Source organism: Bombina bombina, chromosome 2 (genome assembly GCF_027579735.1).
Source record: "Bombina bombina isolate aBomBom1 chromosome 2, aBomBom1.pri, whole genome shotgun sequence".
NCBI lineage: Eukaryota > Metazoa > Chordata > Amphibia > Anura > Bombinatoridae > Bombina > Bombina bombina.
The window spans coordinates 269,321,911-269,336,022 of NC_069500.1; the positions used below are offsets into that span (position 1 = coordinate 269,321,911).

General features: G+C 39.2%; 1 protein-coding gene across 1 annotated transcript in view; it reads left to right on the forward strand.

Moving 5' to 3' along the window:
- Positions 1 to 8,687: 8,687 nt before the first annotated feature.
- Positions 8,688 to 14,112, forward strand: part of CAMK4 (calcium/calmodulin dependent protein kinase IV) — a 489,303-nt gene continuing 483,878 nt past the window's right edge. Inside the window, exon 1 of the mRNA XM_053701539.1 lies at positions 8,688 to 8,910. Within this exon, the coding sequence (XP_053557514.1) occupies positions 8,735 to 8,910 (176 nt within the window). The 5' untranslated portion in view covers positions 8,688 to 8,734. The remainder of the gene's footprint in view (positions 8,911 to 14,112) is intronic.

Consider the following 14,112-nt stretch of genomic DNA (forward strand, 5'->3'; position numbering starts at 1 on the left):
GCTGTGAGATACTAATAAAGTCATACCGAAAATTATTATTTCAAGTTATTGCTGCTAAAGGTGCTCCTACAAGCAATTGAATCATAAGGTGTACTTAGTTTTTCACACATGGCTTCTCCATTTTGGCTTTATTTTTGTTAAATAATTCATGACACAGTAAAATATGTCATGTGTTGTTGTTCATCTGAGGTTGTATTTATCAAATAAAGACCTGCTAAGGACCAGATTATTGTTATTATGTCCTGATACGTAAAACCATAGAATTCAAAGATGGTATACTTTCTTTTCACATGACTGTATATATAAATGTTAAAAAAAAATATGTTGCACCGTATATCTCCTTGTTAAACTGGTTTGTGTGAAATCAGTGGTAGATAACTGTAAAAACCAAGAGAGCCTTGTTTTTGTTGCTAAGTAAAAATGAAATCATTATTTAGTTTGGGTGAAGGTGCAATGGGCAACTTTAAGGGACATGAAACCCCACATTTTTCTTTATGATTCAGATAGAACATGCAGTTTTAAACAACTTTCTAATTCACTTCTCTTATCAAATTTTCATTCATTTCCTATTTTAGCGTATTTTATTCCCTATGGCAGAATCAAGCATTATAAATGATAAAATCACAAAAAACTGAATGCGCCTCCTAGTAAGATACATAAAAAATAGTGATAAAAATGTGTTAAAACAAGTGTCACAGTGATTGTAACATTACACATAACACATAAAAAAAATATATATCAAAAACAAGTATCAAAGAGTTGATAAAAATATTGATGAAAAACGTGATACAAAAATGTCACCAGTCCAACAGATTGTAATGAAAAGAGTTCAACCAAAGTCCAAATGCGAATGGGCTGTTGGACGATGTCTCTGGGCAGCTGCTCACTTCTCCAAACACGAGATCCAAATCCCTTACTGGTTGATAGCAGTTTGCCTAATCCAATACGAGTGCACCTGTGTTAACGGAGGGGAGAATCTTTGGGCTACATCGTAATCGGATACGCCTGTGGGACCTTTCTAAACGGCTCGTGAAAGTTCAGCATGCTCTTCTTGCACTTTTTAAGTGCTTTGAACATTGTGAGTATAATGTGATTACTCCTGTGCAGATCTTTTTCTTACTCAAGTGATATTGCACTATTGTGGTGCCTTCTCTTCTTTTTCCTTTGTGCTATAGCATTTTAAATTACTAGCCACTGTCGATCGTTTCTATACAATGTTGTAACTTGAAGAAACTGCACAGACAGCTTGTAGAAGTGAAACTGAACCGCTGTTAGGGCACTTATTGATGTACTGAATTGAATTCCTTTAGCTGTGAACCTCTGCGATGCCATTAATGATGAACCACCGTGAACCCCTTTTTCTATTAACCCCTGCAATGCCAACATGTTTACCCGCAATAACATTAACCTTTCTCCCTTACCCATCGCTAGAAGGACGTTTGCTGCATTAAAACCACTTCCTTCCAGCAAATTACATCTCATATTTCTCCCGTGCACTCTCTTAACCCAGGCAATGCCAATATCAGTCACCCTGCAAGAACTAGATGTAACTATTTTCTCCCCCTATCCCTCACTAGAACTACATCCCCCCTACAAGAACCCTTTCCAGAAAGCAAATAAAGAATCATCTTTCTCCTGTGTCCTTAACTCATACAACAACCTCTATTCAACCCCAAAAAACTGCAAGCAACAGCACCTACACAAATAAACAACTTACACCCACACTACAGCTCCTACACAGATTACACACACACACACACTACAGCACCTACACATATAAACAACTTACACCCACACTACAGCCCCTACACAGATTACACACACACACTACAGCACCTACACAAATAAACAATTTACACCCACACTACAGCCCGTACACAAATTACACACACACACACTACAGCCCCTACACAAATAAATTACACACACACACTACAGCCCCTACACAAATAAACAACTTACACCCACACTACAGCTCCTACACAGATTACACACACACACTACAGCACCTACACATATAAACAACTTACACCCACACTACAGCCCCTACACAGATTACACACACACACTACAGCACCTACACAAATAAACAATTTACACCCACACTACAGCCCCTACACAAATAAATTACACACACACACTACAGCCCCTACACAAATAAATTACACACACACACTACAGCCCCTACACAAATAAATTACACACACACACTACAGCCCCTACACAAATAAACAACTTACACCCACACTACAGCCCATACACAGATTACACACACACTACAGCCCCTACACAAATTACACACACACTACAGCCCCTACACAGATTACACACACACTACAGCCCCTACACAAATTACACACACACTACAGCCCATACACAGATTACACACACACTACAGCCCCTACACAAATTACACACACACTACAGCCCCTACACAGATTACACACACACTACAGCACCTACATAAATAAACAATTTACACCCACACTACAGCCCCTACACAGATTACACACACACACTACAGCCCCAACACAAATTACACACACACACACACTACAGCTCTACACAAATTACACACACACACTACAGCCCCTACACAAATTACACACACACTACAGCCCCTACACAAATTACACACACACACACTACAGCCCCTACACAAATTACACACACACACACACTACAGCCCCTACACAAATTACACACACACACACACACACTACAGCTCTACACAAATTACACACACACACTACAGCCCCTACACAAATTACACACACACTACAGCCCCTACACAAATTACACACACACTCTACAGCCCCTACACAAATTACACACACACTCTACAGCCCCTACACAAATCACACACACACACTACAGCCCCTACACAGATTACACACACACACTACAGCCCCTACACAGATTACACACACACACTACAGCCCCTATACAGATTACACACACACACTACAGCCCCTACACAGATTACACACACACACTACAGTCCCTGCACAGATTACACACACACTACAGCCCCTACACAAATTACACACACACACTACAGCCCCTACACAAATTACACACACACACACACACACACAATACAGCCCCTACACAGATGACACACACACACTACAGTCCCTACACAGATTACACACACACACAATACAGCCCCTACACAGATTACACACACACACACACACTACAGCCCCTACACAGATTACACACACACACACACTACAGTCCCTACACAGATTACACACACAATACAGCCCCTACACAGATTACACACACACACACACACTACAGTCCCTACACAGATTACACACACACACAATACAGCCCCTACACAGATTACACACACACACACACACACACACACAATACAGCCCCTACACAGATTACACACACACACACACACACACACACACTACAGTCCCTACACAGATTACACACACACAATACACCCCCTACACAGATTACACACACTACAGCCCCTACACAGATTACACACACACACTACAGTCCCTACACAGATTACACACACACACTACAGTCCCTACACAGATTACACACACACACACACACACACTACAGCCCCTACACAGATTACACACACACACACATACTACAGTCCCTGCACAGATTACACACACACACACACTACAGCCCCTACACAGATTACACACACACACACACTACAGCCCCTACACAAATTACACACACACACACTACAGCCCCTACACAGATTACACACACACACACTACAGTCCCTACACAGATTACACACACACACACACACTACAGTCCCTACACAGATTACACACACACACTACAGTCCCTGCACAGATTACACACACACACACACTACAGTCCCTACACAGATTACACACACACACACACACACACAATACAGCCCCTACACAGATTACACACACACACACACTACAGTCCCTACACAGATTACACACACACACACAATACAGCCCCTACACAGATTACACACACACACTACAGTCCCTACACAGATTACACACACACACACACAATACAGCCCCTACACAGATTACACACACACACACACACACAATACAGCCCCTACACAGATTACACACAAACACAATACAGCCCCTACACAGATTATACACACACACAATACAGCCCCTACACAGATTACACACACAATACAGCCCCTACACAGATTACACACACACACACTACATCCCCTACACAGATTACACACACACACACACACACACACACACTACAGTCCCTACACAGATTACACACACACACTACAGTCCCTGCACAGATTACACACACACACACACTACAGTCCCTACACAGATTACACACACACACAATACAGCCCCTACACAGATTACACACACACACACACACACACTACAGTCCCTACACAGATTACACACACACACACACAATACAGCCCCTACACAGATTACACACACACACACACTACAGTCCCTACACAGATTACACACACACACACAATACAGCCCCTACACAGATTACACACACACACACAATACAGCCCCTACACAGATTACACACACACACACACTACATCCCCTACACAGATTACACACACACACTACAGCCCCTACACAGATTACACACACACACTACAGTCCCTACACAGATTACACACACACTACAGCCCCTACACAGATTACACACACACACACATACTACAGTCCCTGCACAGATTACACACACACACACACACACACACACACACAATACAGCCCCTACACAGATTACACACACACACACACACACTACAGCCCCTACACAAATTACACACACACACACAATACAGCCCCTACACAGATTACACACACACAATACAGCCCCTACACAGATTACACACACACAATACAGCCCCTACACAGATTACACACACACAATACAGCCCCTACACAGATTACACACACACACACACTACAGTCCCTACACAGATTACACACACACACACACTACAGCCCCTACACAGATTACACACACACACACACACTACAGCCCCTACACAGATTACACACACACAATACAGCCCCTACACAGATTACACACACACACACACACACTACAGCCCCTACACAGATTACACACACACACTACAGCCCCTACACAGATTACACACACACACACACACACTACAGCCCCTACACAGATTACACACACACTACAGCCCCTATAAAAGCAGAGAAAGGGTTAAGTACAGCAAAGCGCACACAGTTATTTGAGGTCATTTGGAAGTTTTTGTGTAACGGACCCAAAAAAAAAAAGCAAAAATATATGAATGGTATAAGACACAACTGAAGGCATGAAAGGGTTAACCTCACAGGGCACAATCTTAGTTGTTCAACAAAACTGAAGCTGAAGGCAGGAAAGGGTTAACCTCACAGATGTTCATGCAGCCTAGTTAATCGCAACGTTGTAGAAACATTGTGTTAACCGTGGCAGCGCCAAGAAACGCTAAAATATGAAATTACCAAGCTCAGGAGCGTGCACATGTCTGGAGCACTATATGGCAGCAGTTTTGCAAGGATGTTATTCATAAGCAAGAGCACTAGATGGCAGCACTATTTCCTTCGATGGAGTGCTCCAAACATCTACCTATGTATCTCTTCAACAAAGAATACCATGGGAACAAAGCAAATTTAATAATAGAAGTAAATTGGAAACTTTTCTTTTTTTAATTGTATGCTCTTATTTGAACCCCCATACATATTTCTGAAGTACTGTCTATAATGCTGTATGGCGGGTGTGGGTAAAAGCCGGATCCTGCCGGATCCATGCCTAATTTAGGCAGATGCACACACATTTAATTGTTTTCCACACAAACACATCCAGACACTTCTGTATCCGACAACATTTTACTTAAAAACATCTGGGTCCTTTCAGAACCAACACTTTTTTACAGAAAAACAGCCAGATCCTGCCTGTCGGATCCATGCCTAATTTAGACAGATACACACAAATGTAAGTGTTTTCCACACAAACACATCCAGACACTTCTGTATCCAACAACATTTTACTCAAAAACATTTGGGTCCTTTCAGAACCAACACTTTTTTACAGAAAAACAGCCAGATCCTGCCTGCCGGATCCATGCCTAATTTAGACAAATACAGTACAGACAAATGTAAGTGTTTTCCACACAAACACATCCAGACACTTCTGTATCCAACAACATTTTACTGCAAAACATTTGGGTCCTTTCAGAACCAGCACTTTTTTACAGAAAAACAACCGGATCCTACCGGATCCATGCCTAATTTAGACAGATACACACAAATTTAAGTGTTTGCCACACAAACACATCCAGACACTTCTGTATCCAACAAAATTTTACTCAAAAACATTTGGGTCCTTTCTGAACCAGCACTTTTTTTACAGAAAAACAGCCGGATCCTGCCGGATCCATGCCTAATTTAGACAGATACACACAAATGTAAGTGTTTTCCACACAAACACATCCAGACACTTCTGTATCCAACAACATTTTACTGCAAAACATTTGGGTCCTTTCAGAACCAACAGTTTTGCTGTTTTTCTGTAATAAAAAATGTTGGTTCTGAAAGGACCTAGATGGATGTGTTTGTGTGGACAAAAATTAAATTTGTGTAAATCTGTCTAAATAAGACATGGATATGGCAGGATCAGATTATGTTTGTGTAAAAAAAATGTGTTTGTTCTGAAAGGACCCAGATGGTTTTGTGTAAAATAGTGATAGATCCAGAAGTATCTGGAGGTATTTGTGTGGAAAACACGTACATTTGTGTATATCTGTCTAAATTAGACATGGATCCGGCAGGATCTGGCTGTTTTTGTGTAAAAAAGTGTTGGTTCTTAAAGGGACCATATGTTTTTTTTTTTTTACATTTTGATGGATCCACAAGTATCTGGATGTATTTGTGTGGAAAGCACTTACATTTGTGTATATCTGCCTAAATTAGGCATGGATCCGGCAGAATCCGGCGGTTTTTCTGTAAAAAAGTGTTGGTTCTGAAAGGACGTAGATGTTTTTGTGTAAAACATAATTGGATCCAGAAGTGTCTGGATGTGTTTGTATTGAAAATATTTAAATTTTGCTTCAAAACAGGCGGATCCTGCCAGATTCATGTCTAATTTAGACATGAATCTGGCAGGATCCGCCTGTTTTGAAGCAAAAAAAGGACACAGATGTTTTGGTGTAAAATATTGAAGAATACAGAAGTGTCTGGATGTGTTTGTGTGGAAAACACTTTGTGTATATCTGTCTAAATTAGGCATGGATCCAGCAGGATCTGTCTGTTTTCTGAAAAGAATGTTTTTGAGTAAAATGTTGTTGGATCCAGAAGTGGATGTGTTTGTGTGGAAAACAATTACATGTGTGTGTATCTGTCTAACTTAGGCATGGATCCGCCAAGATCGGCAAAATCTGGCTTTTACCCACACCCCTGTATGGCCAATAAACAAATTTACAATGCTAAACTCAGATTTTACTGTGCAGCCTAAGCCATGAGCTTAGTTTGTAAAGTAACAAGCAACATGTCATTAACCTCTTAAGTGCCAGTAAAACACACAGCAAATGCTCACACCATTCCCTGCTAGTTACTTTACAAAATAAATTCAGGCTGCTACACATTCAGGAAACCCTGGCACATAAAAACATTTACCTGATGACTTAACTACAGGACTGGAGAGGGGAGATCCTTCTGTGCAGCCTGAGCCTAGTGTCCAACTGCTTCTTGAGTGTAGGAACTGCTGGGACATACCATCTGAAAACTATCACAGGGGTGCATACCATCCTCTTTGAGTTAGCATAAACCCTAGCTGCATAGAAACATCATGAAAAATATATAATTGAATACATGATAAAAGAGCACTGTTAGCTTTCCATATGATAATCTAGGTTTTAATAACAGTATTTTTTATATAAATGATTTGATCCCCTGTAGCCACACTAGCCAAATAATCATATTCGGCAACACAACTAGTTTGCACCTGAGTGGTCCCATTACAGTTAAGGAGAGCACAGGGTTGGGTGGGGACAGCTATTGTGTAATGGTAGTGCCCCCTTTGGTGACACCACTGAAAAGCAGATTCCGTCCACATAATGTTAAATCTGTAAAACATACAGCAGGTGTCACTTTGATAGGAATAGCAGGTGCTCTGTTGTACACACACAGCAGATTCCGCTCACACACAGAAGTGCATCTCTCACATTCAGAAGGAATCTATGTACAAGACCTTTATAAACTGATCTTAGACTGACTCCCCCAGCATCAGCATCTCACACTGGCGCGGGTTGCGATGGCAGCACATCAACTAAACAAACTACAAGGTGATCTATAAATATACTCGCCTCTGCCGCTGCTAGTCCTGTGCTACCTGCACAACTTTCAACCTTCTGACCCACAGGCAAAGAAAATAAACTGCAAGAAGCAAGATTTTCATTTGTGAACAACATCTATGTAAGCATTAGCTGGAGCCCCCTGCATATCCCTGGGTTTCCTTCGTGCCTCTCCCGGGGTTTGTGTGCCAGTTACTGGGCAGCAGGGTCACCCATCTCTCTGCATTTCAGAGGGACCCGGGCACACACAGCGCCTGCCTCCTCCCCATCCAGCTGTTCCATTGGCTGGGATATCTGCCCTATTGATTGACGATCTGTGCACAGTGATTCTCTTCCATTCCCCCTCCTGGCAGCCCTGTCCTCCTCTACCTCCCCGAGATGTTGAAAGTCACTCTGCCTTCCTCGTCCTCATCGTCTTCCTCCTCTTCTACTGCATCCTCCTCTACTTCCTCCTCTTCCTCTAGGTCTGGCAACGCTGCACCAGATTACTGGATCGATGGCTCCAACAAGGACACCTTGGCCCATTACTACGAGCTGGAGTCCGAGCTGGGACGGTAAGATCATCTGATCAGGCTCTTGTTTATGATCCTTTGAATAGCAGCCGGTAACCTCTTTCCATCCTCCTTCCCCAGGGAGAGGAGACGTTACATGGTGTGAATGGCAGAGGCATGGGCTGTGCTGCTGGGACTGAGCATCTGTGCTGATGAGCTCTGCATTCATTAACCCAGGCAGTTTAATAAAAAAAGCTGCCAGATTTTCTTTCTAGACCAACATTTATATTCATAGTCAAGCAGGCAGCTGATAGTGTGATTTGCCTAAGGGAGGCAATGTACCTGCTACTAAGCTATTTGTAAGGGCTTGTTTTAGTAAAATGTTACAGTATAGTATGATTGCATCCCTGAGGTAGGCAGGAAAGACTTATTGTATATTGTAATATACAATCTTGTGATTTCATTGGGTCATGGATATATATATATATATATATATATATATATATATATATATATATATATATATATATATATATATATATATGTGTGTGTATGTGTATATATATATATATATATGTGTGTATGTGTATATATATATATGTGTGTGTATGTGTATATATATATATGTGTGTGTATGTGTATATATATATGTGTGTGTGTATGTGTGTATATATATATATATATATATATATATATATATATATATATATATATATATATATATATATATATATATATATATATATATTGGGAAAAAATGTGTGTTTTGCAAAATGTTTAGTGTGAGTTTATGAATGTGGGTGTTTCTCTCTTTTTGTTGAGGTTTGTTGCTTCTGTTTGGAATTATAAATGGGTATTGCAGCAATTTGTATTTACACTAGTCCCTTGCTACTGAACAACCAATCAATCTTTAAAATAAGAACAAGTGAGATCTATGTATTTTTTTCATAAATATGTCAGTCTTCTACTGAAAATCAGATTTAAACATTTTAGAACACAGATTGTATTACTGGAACACTTGGTCCTTTGATGATTTCAGTGATCTGAAGTGATTTATTGTTACAGTATAATGTAATGTAATACAATGGTCGAGGGAGCATTTTACCAATGCTTTTGTAGAACTGAGAACATGTTGAACAAAATAATCTACAGGAGTCAATCTAGGTTCATACGTTTTATTTTACTTTGTACAATTGTACTATTAGGAGACTGAGACACACATAGGTGATTAAAGTGATTTTTTTACGTACACATAAACCTCCAGAAATTGAAATCAATAAAAAATGTAATAATTTGAGAGTAAGAGATGCTATATATTATAAAATGTGCACACTATCACAATAGGGCTTTATATACATCTATTCAACATCATGTGTTCTGGAGATGTAATGTTATGGTTATTAATCAACTATGCACCTGAAGGGACATTAAACATAACAAAATAATGTTACTATGTGCAGAATTATGTAACATTATTCTAGCGACACCTTCAAAAACAAAAGAGATGTGAGAGATTTAACCCCCCAAAGGTATGCTTACATTCAGTTCCTCGCCAACCTCTTTTGATTTTATTTTTCTCAAAAGTGTGCCCAGTTGCAGCATTGAACTAAATGTAGTGCGCTTCCACAGCTGTAGCCTACTTTACTCATCGCGGGAGCGCTCTCCATTTAGTTCAATTGTGCAGTCGGGTTTGAAAAAACACAGAATCAGAAGATAACTGCTTCTTCAGTTCTTTGTTCTGCTTGGAATCAGCTCTGCTAACAAATCTGGCAGGTTTCTTTGCTAAGTTAAAGTCACTGTTCAAGTTTCATTTGTATACAGGTTTAATCAATGTGCCCTTACAAAGTCTTGCACACAACCCATCACATCTAGACTGTGTCAATCATGTCAGTTCTTAAAGTGAATGTCAATTTTGATGCTAAAGTGCCCGGTTTTTAAAACTTCGATCAAAAACAGCGGCACTTTAATTCATCAAAATTTACATTTCACTCCTGTTGTGAGAAAAAAACCTTACCTTTTAATCTTCACAGCAGCTCCAGCTTCCTCCGGTCTCACAAGCCATTTCTGATGTCAGAAATGATTTATAGGTCATCCTCCAATCACAGCTTCACCCCGGGGGGAATCAGTGTCTGATTCAATACTGTGATTGGAGGAAGCCGGATGCCTCATTTTAGACCCAGGAAGAGGCTTTGAAATGGATGGAGGAAGCTGGAGCTATTGTGAAGATTAAAAGGTAAGTTTTTTTCACAACAGGAGTGAAATGTAAATTTTAATCGAAGTTTTAAAAACCAGGCACTTTAGCATCAAAATTTACATTCACATTAATCCTACTCTCTGTCATACTCGCTTCAGAGTTCTGTGTGACTTTCAAAATGATACTCTGTTACCCAGCAGCACTGCCCCCTTGCAAAAAGGTGTAAGTCATAATAAAGGTTAGTTTTCATGCTACATTCTGTATTATAACTTACTGCACTAAACATTTTTGGCCACAGTGAGCAGCCCACATGGTAACAAGCCTTCGTTTCTTGTCAGTTAGCCTGGAAACAAGTATGGGTTTTTTTATCTGGAAGAAAACAAAAAGAACAACTTTAATATCTGCTAATATTTTAACTATTTAGTTAATTATGTGTGCATGGAATCAGGAAAAGTTTCTAATCATTACACTTTTTTTGATACAACAAGCACACTGGAAATGGAAACACTGCAAATCCAACTTTTTAATAACAAATGAGGCAACTTGTAAAGGCAATGCTGTGTTTGAGAATATTGCAATCTTATTTAATTAAGATGGTCTATTTTTGAGACTACAATAAGCATTGAAAAAACAAACTGAGTGTGTGACTACAAATCTAATGTTCAGGTTGTATTTTTAGGTTTCCATAAGTATCTAATACAAAATTTGTGACATAATGAAAGGGTCTTGTTATGCTTAGTTTTTCAGAGTGCCACCCCCATTCCTTGGAGCCATTTGGAGAAATTGTACTGTATATTTTAGCTTTGTCCTTTGCCTTAAAGGGATACTGAACACAATTTTTTTTTCTTTGACGATTCGGATAGAACATGCAATTTTAGACAACTTGCTAATTTACTTCTATTATCAATGTTTCTTCTTTCTCTTAGTATCTTTATTTTAAAAAGCAGGAATGTAAGCTTATGAGCTGGCCCATTTTTGGTTCAGAACCTGGGTAGCGCTTGCTGATTGGTGGCTACATTTAGACAAGCGCTACCCAGGTGTTGAACTACATATGGTATAAGCTTGCATTCCTGCTTTCTTAAATAAAGATACCAAGAGAATGAAGAAAAATTGACAATAGTAGTAAAGTAGAAAGTGGCTTAAAATGGTCTGCTCTATCTGAATCATAAAAGAAAAAAATTTGGGTTCAGTATTCCTTTAATCTGGCCTTTGCATTGTGTCTCTCAATATGCATTGATAGGACTGTAAACATTATTTATTGACCTAATTGAATATGTAATTACTGATTTATTTAAGCATAATCAATTTATATAATTGTTGATTTAAATAGTTGCTTGTAACTTTGATTCAGGTGTTACATAAAAGTAGATATTTGGTGTTAAATATTTTCTAAATGGTAATATATTGGATACTAACCTTGGAGGTCTCTGCTTCCCAACATTGTAACAATAAATAAATATTTGTTCCCTTTTCTGTAGTTATTTAAGATATAGGCAGCACATGGGAGAACATCCTAAATAGTAAGTACCTATTTAATATCACATTCATCTGTTTTTCTTTGAAAGTTGGACATGCATTAATAATTGTGAATCTGCGTGTCCCATCTAAAGTATGCACATATCAGAGGACAATATAATTTGTACAAATGAGATTCTATAACATTTCAGCAATCAGACGAAGGGTTAGATATCTCTAGTGTGTGATGATTTATATGGAGTTAAACACTGACATAGGGCTAGATTACAAGTGGAGCACTAATTTATCGTGCACCCGTAAAAGGGCAATTCACCCCTTTACGGGCATGTGATAAAAAACAACGATAGCAATTAGCGCGCTGAAAAATTAACCAGAGATCAGACCTCTGTTTAATTTTGAAAAAAGTGCCCCAATTAGCCCCAAAATAAAGTATATTGTACTTTTTTATTTTAAAAAAGTAGCATTTTTAGGGGATAAAGTTGGCAGGTGTGGGGTGTTAGAAAAAAAATGGCACTGAACAGTGCCTTTACATTGTGGTCTATGGGGAACTGTGTCTTCCCTGTAAATCTATATGTATATGCTTATATACATATATATTTATATGTTAATATGTGTATATACACTTCTAAACACATAAATATATATGTATATAAGCAAATACATATATATTTAAAATCTGCTGCCCATTGCTGCGTGACTTACCCCCTTCGCTGCACTAGGTTCTCCTGCCTTGTCACGACATGAGAATGAGGCTCCCATTGGAGCTTATGGAATCGCGCTCTATTGAGCACAAAGCTTCCATGCAATACAAATGCAAGCTCGGGTTTACATACGTGTTCTAACAAATTGGAGTATCTAATTTTAAGACTACAGGGAGTGCAGAATTATTAGGCAAGTTGTATTTTTGAGGATTAATTTTATTATTGAACAACAACCATGTTCTCAATGAACCCAAAAAACTCATTAATATCAAAGCTGAATATTTTTGGAAGTAGTTTTTAGTTTGTTTTTAGTTATAGCTATTTTAGGGGGATATCTGTGTGTGCAGGTGACTATTACTGTGCATAATTATTAGGCAACTTAACAAAAAACAAATATATACCCATTTCAATTATTTATTTTTACCAGTGAAACCAATATAACATCTCAACATTCACAAATATACATTTCTGACATTCAAAAACAAAACAAAAACAAATCAGTGACCAATATAGCCACCTTTCTCTGCAAGGACACTCAAAAGCCTGCCATCCATGGATTCTGTCAGTGTTTTGATCTGTTCACCATCAACATTGCGTGCAGCAGCAACCACAGCCTCCCAGACACTGTTCAGAGAGGTGTACTGTTTTCCCTCCTTGTAAATCTCACATTTGATGATGGACCACAGGTTCTCAATGGGGTTCAGATCAGGTGAACAAGGAGGCCATGTCATTAGATTTTCTTCTTTTATACCCTTTCTTGCCAGCCACGCTGTGGAGTACTTGGACGCGTGTGATGGAGCATTGTCCTGCATGAAAATCATGTTTTTCTTGAAGGATGCAGACTTCTTCCTGTACCACTGCTTGAAGAAGGTGTCTTCCAGAAACTGGCAGTAG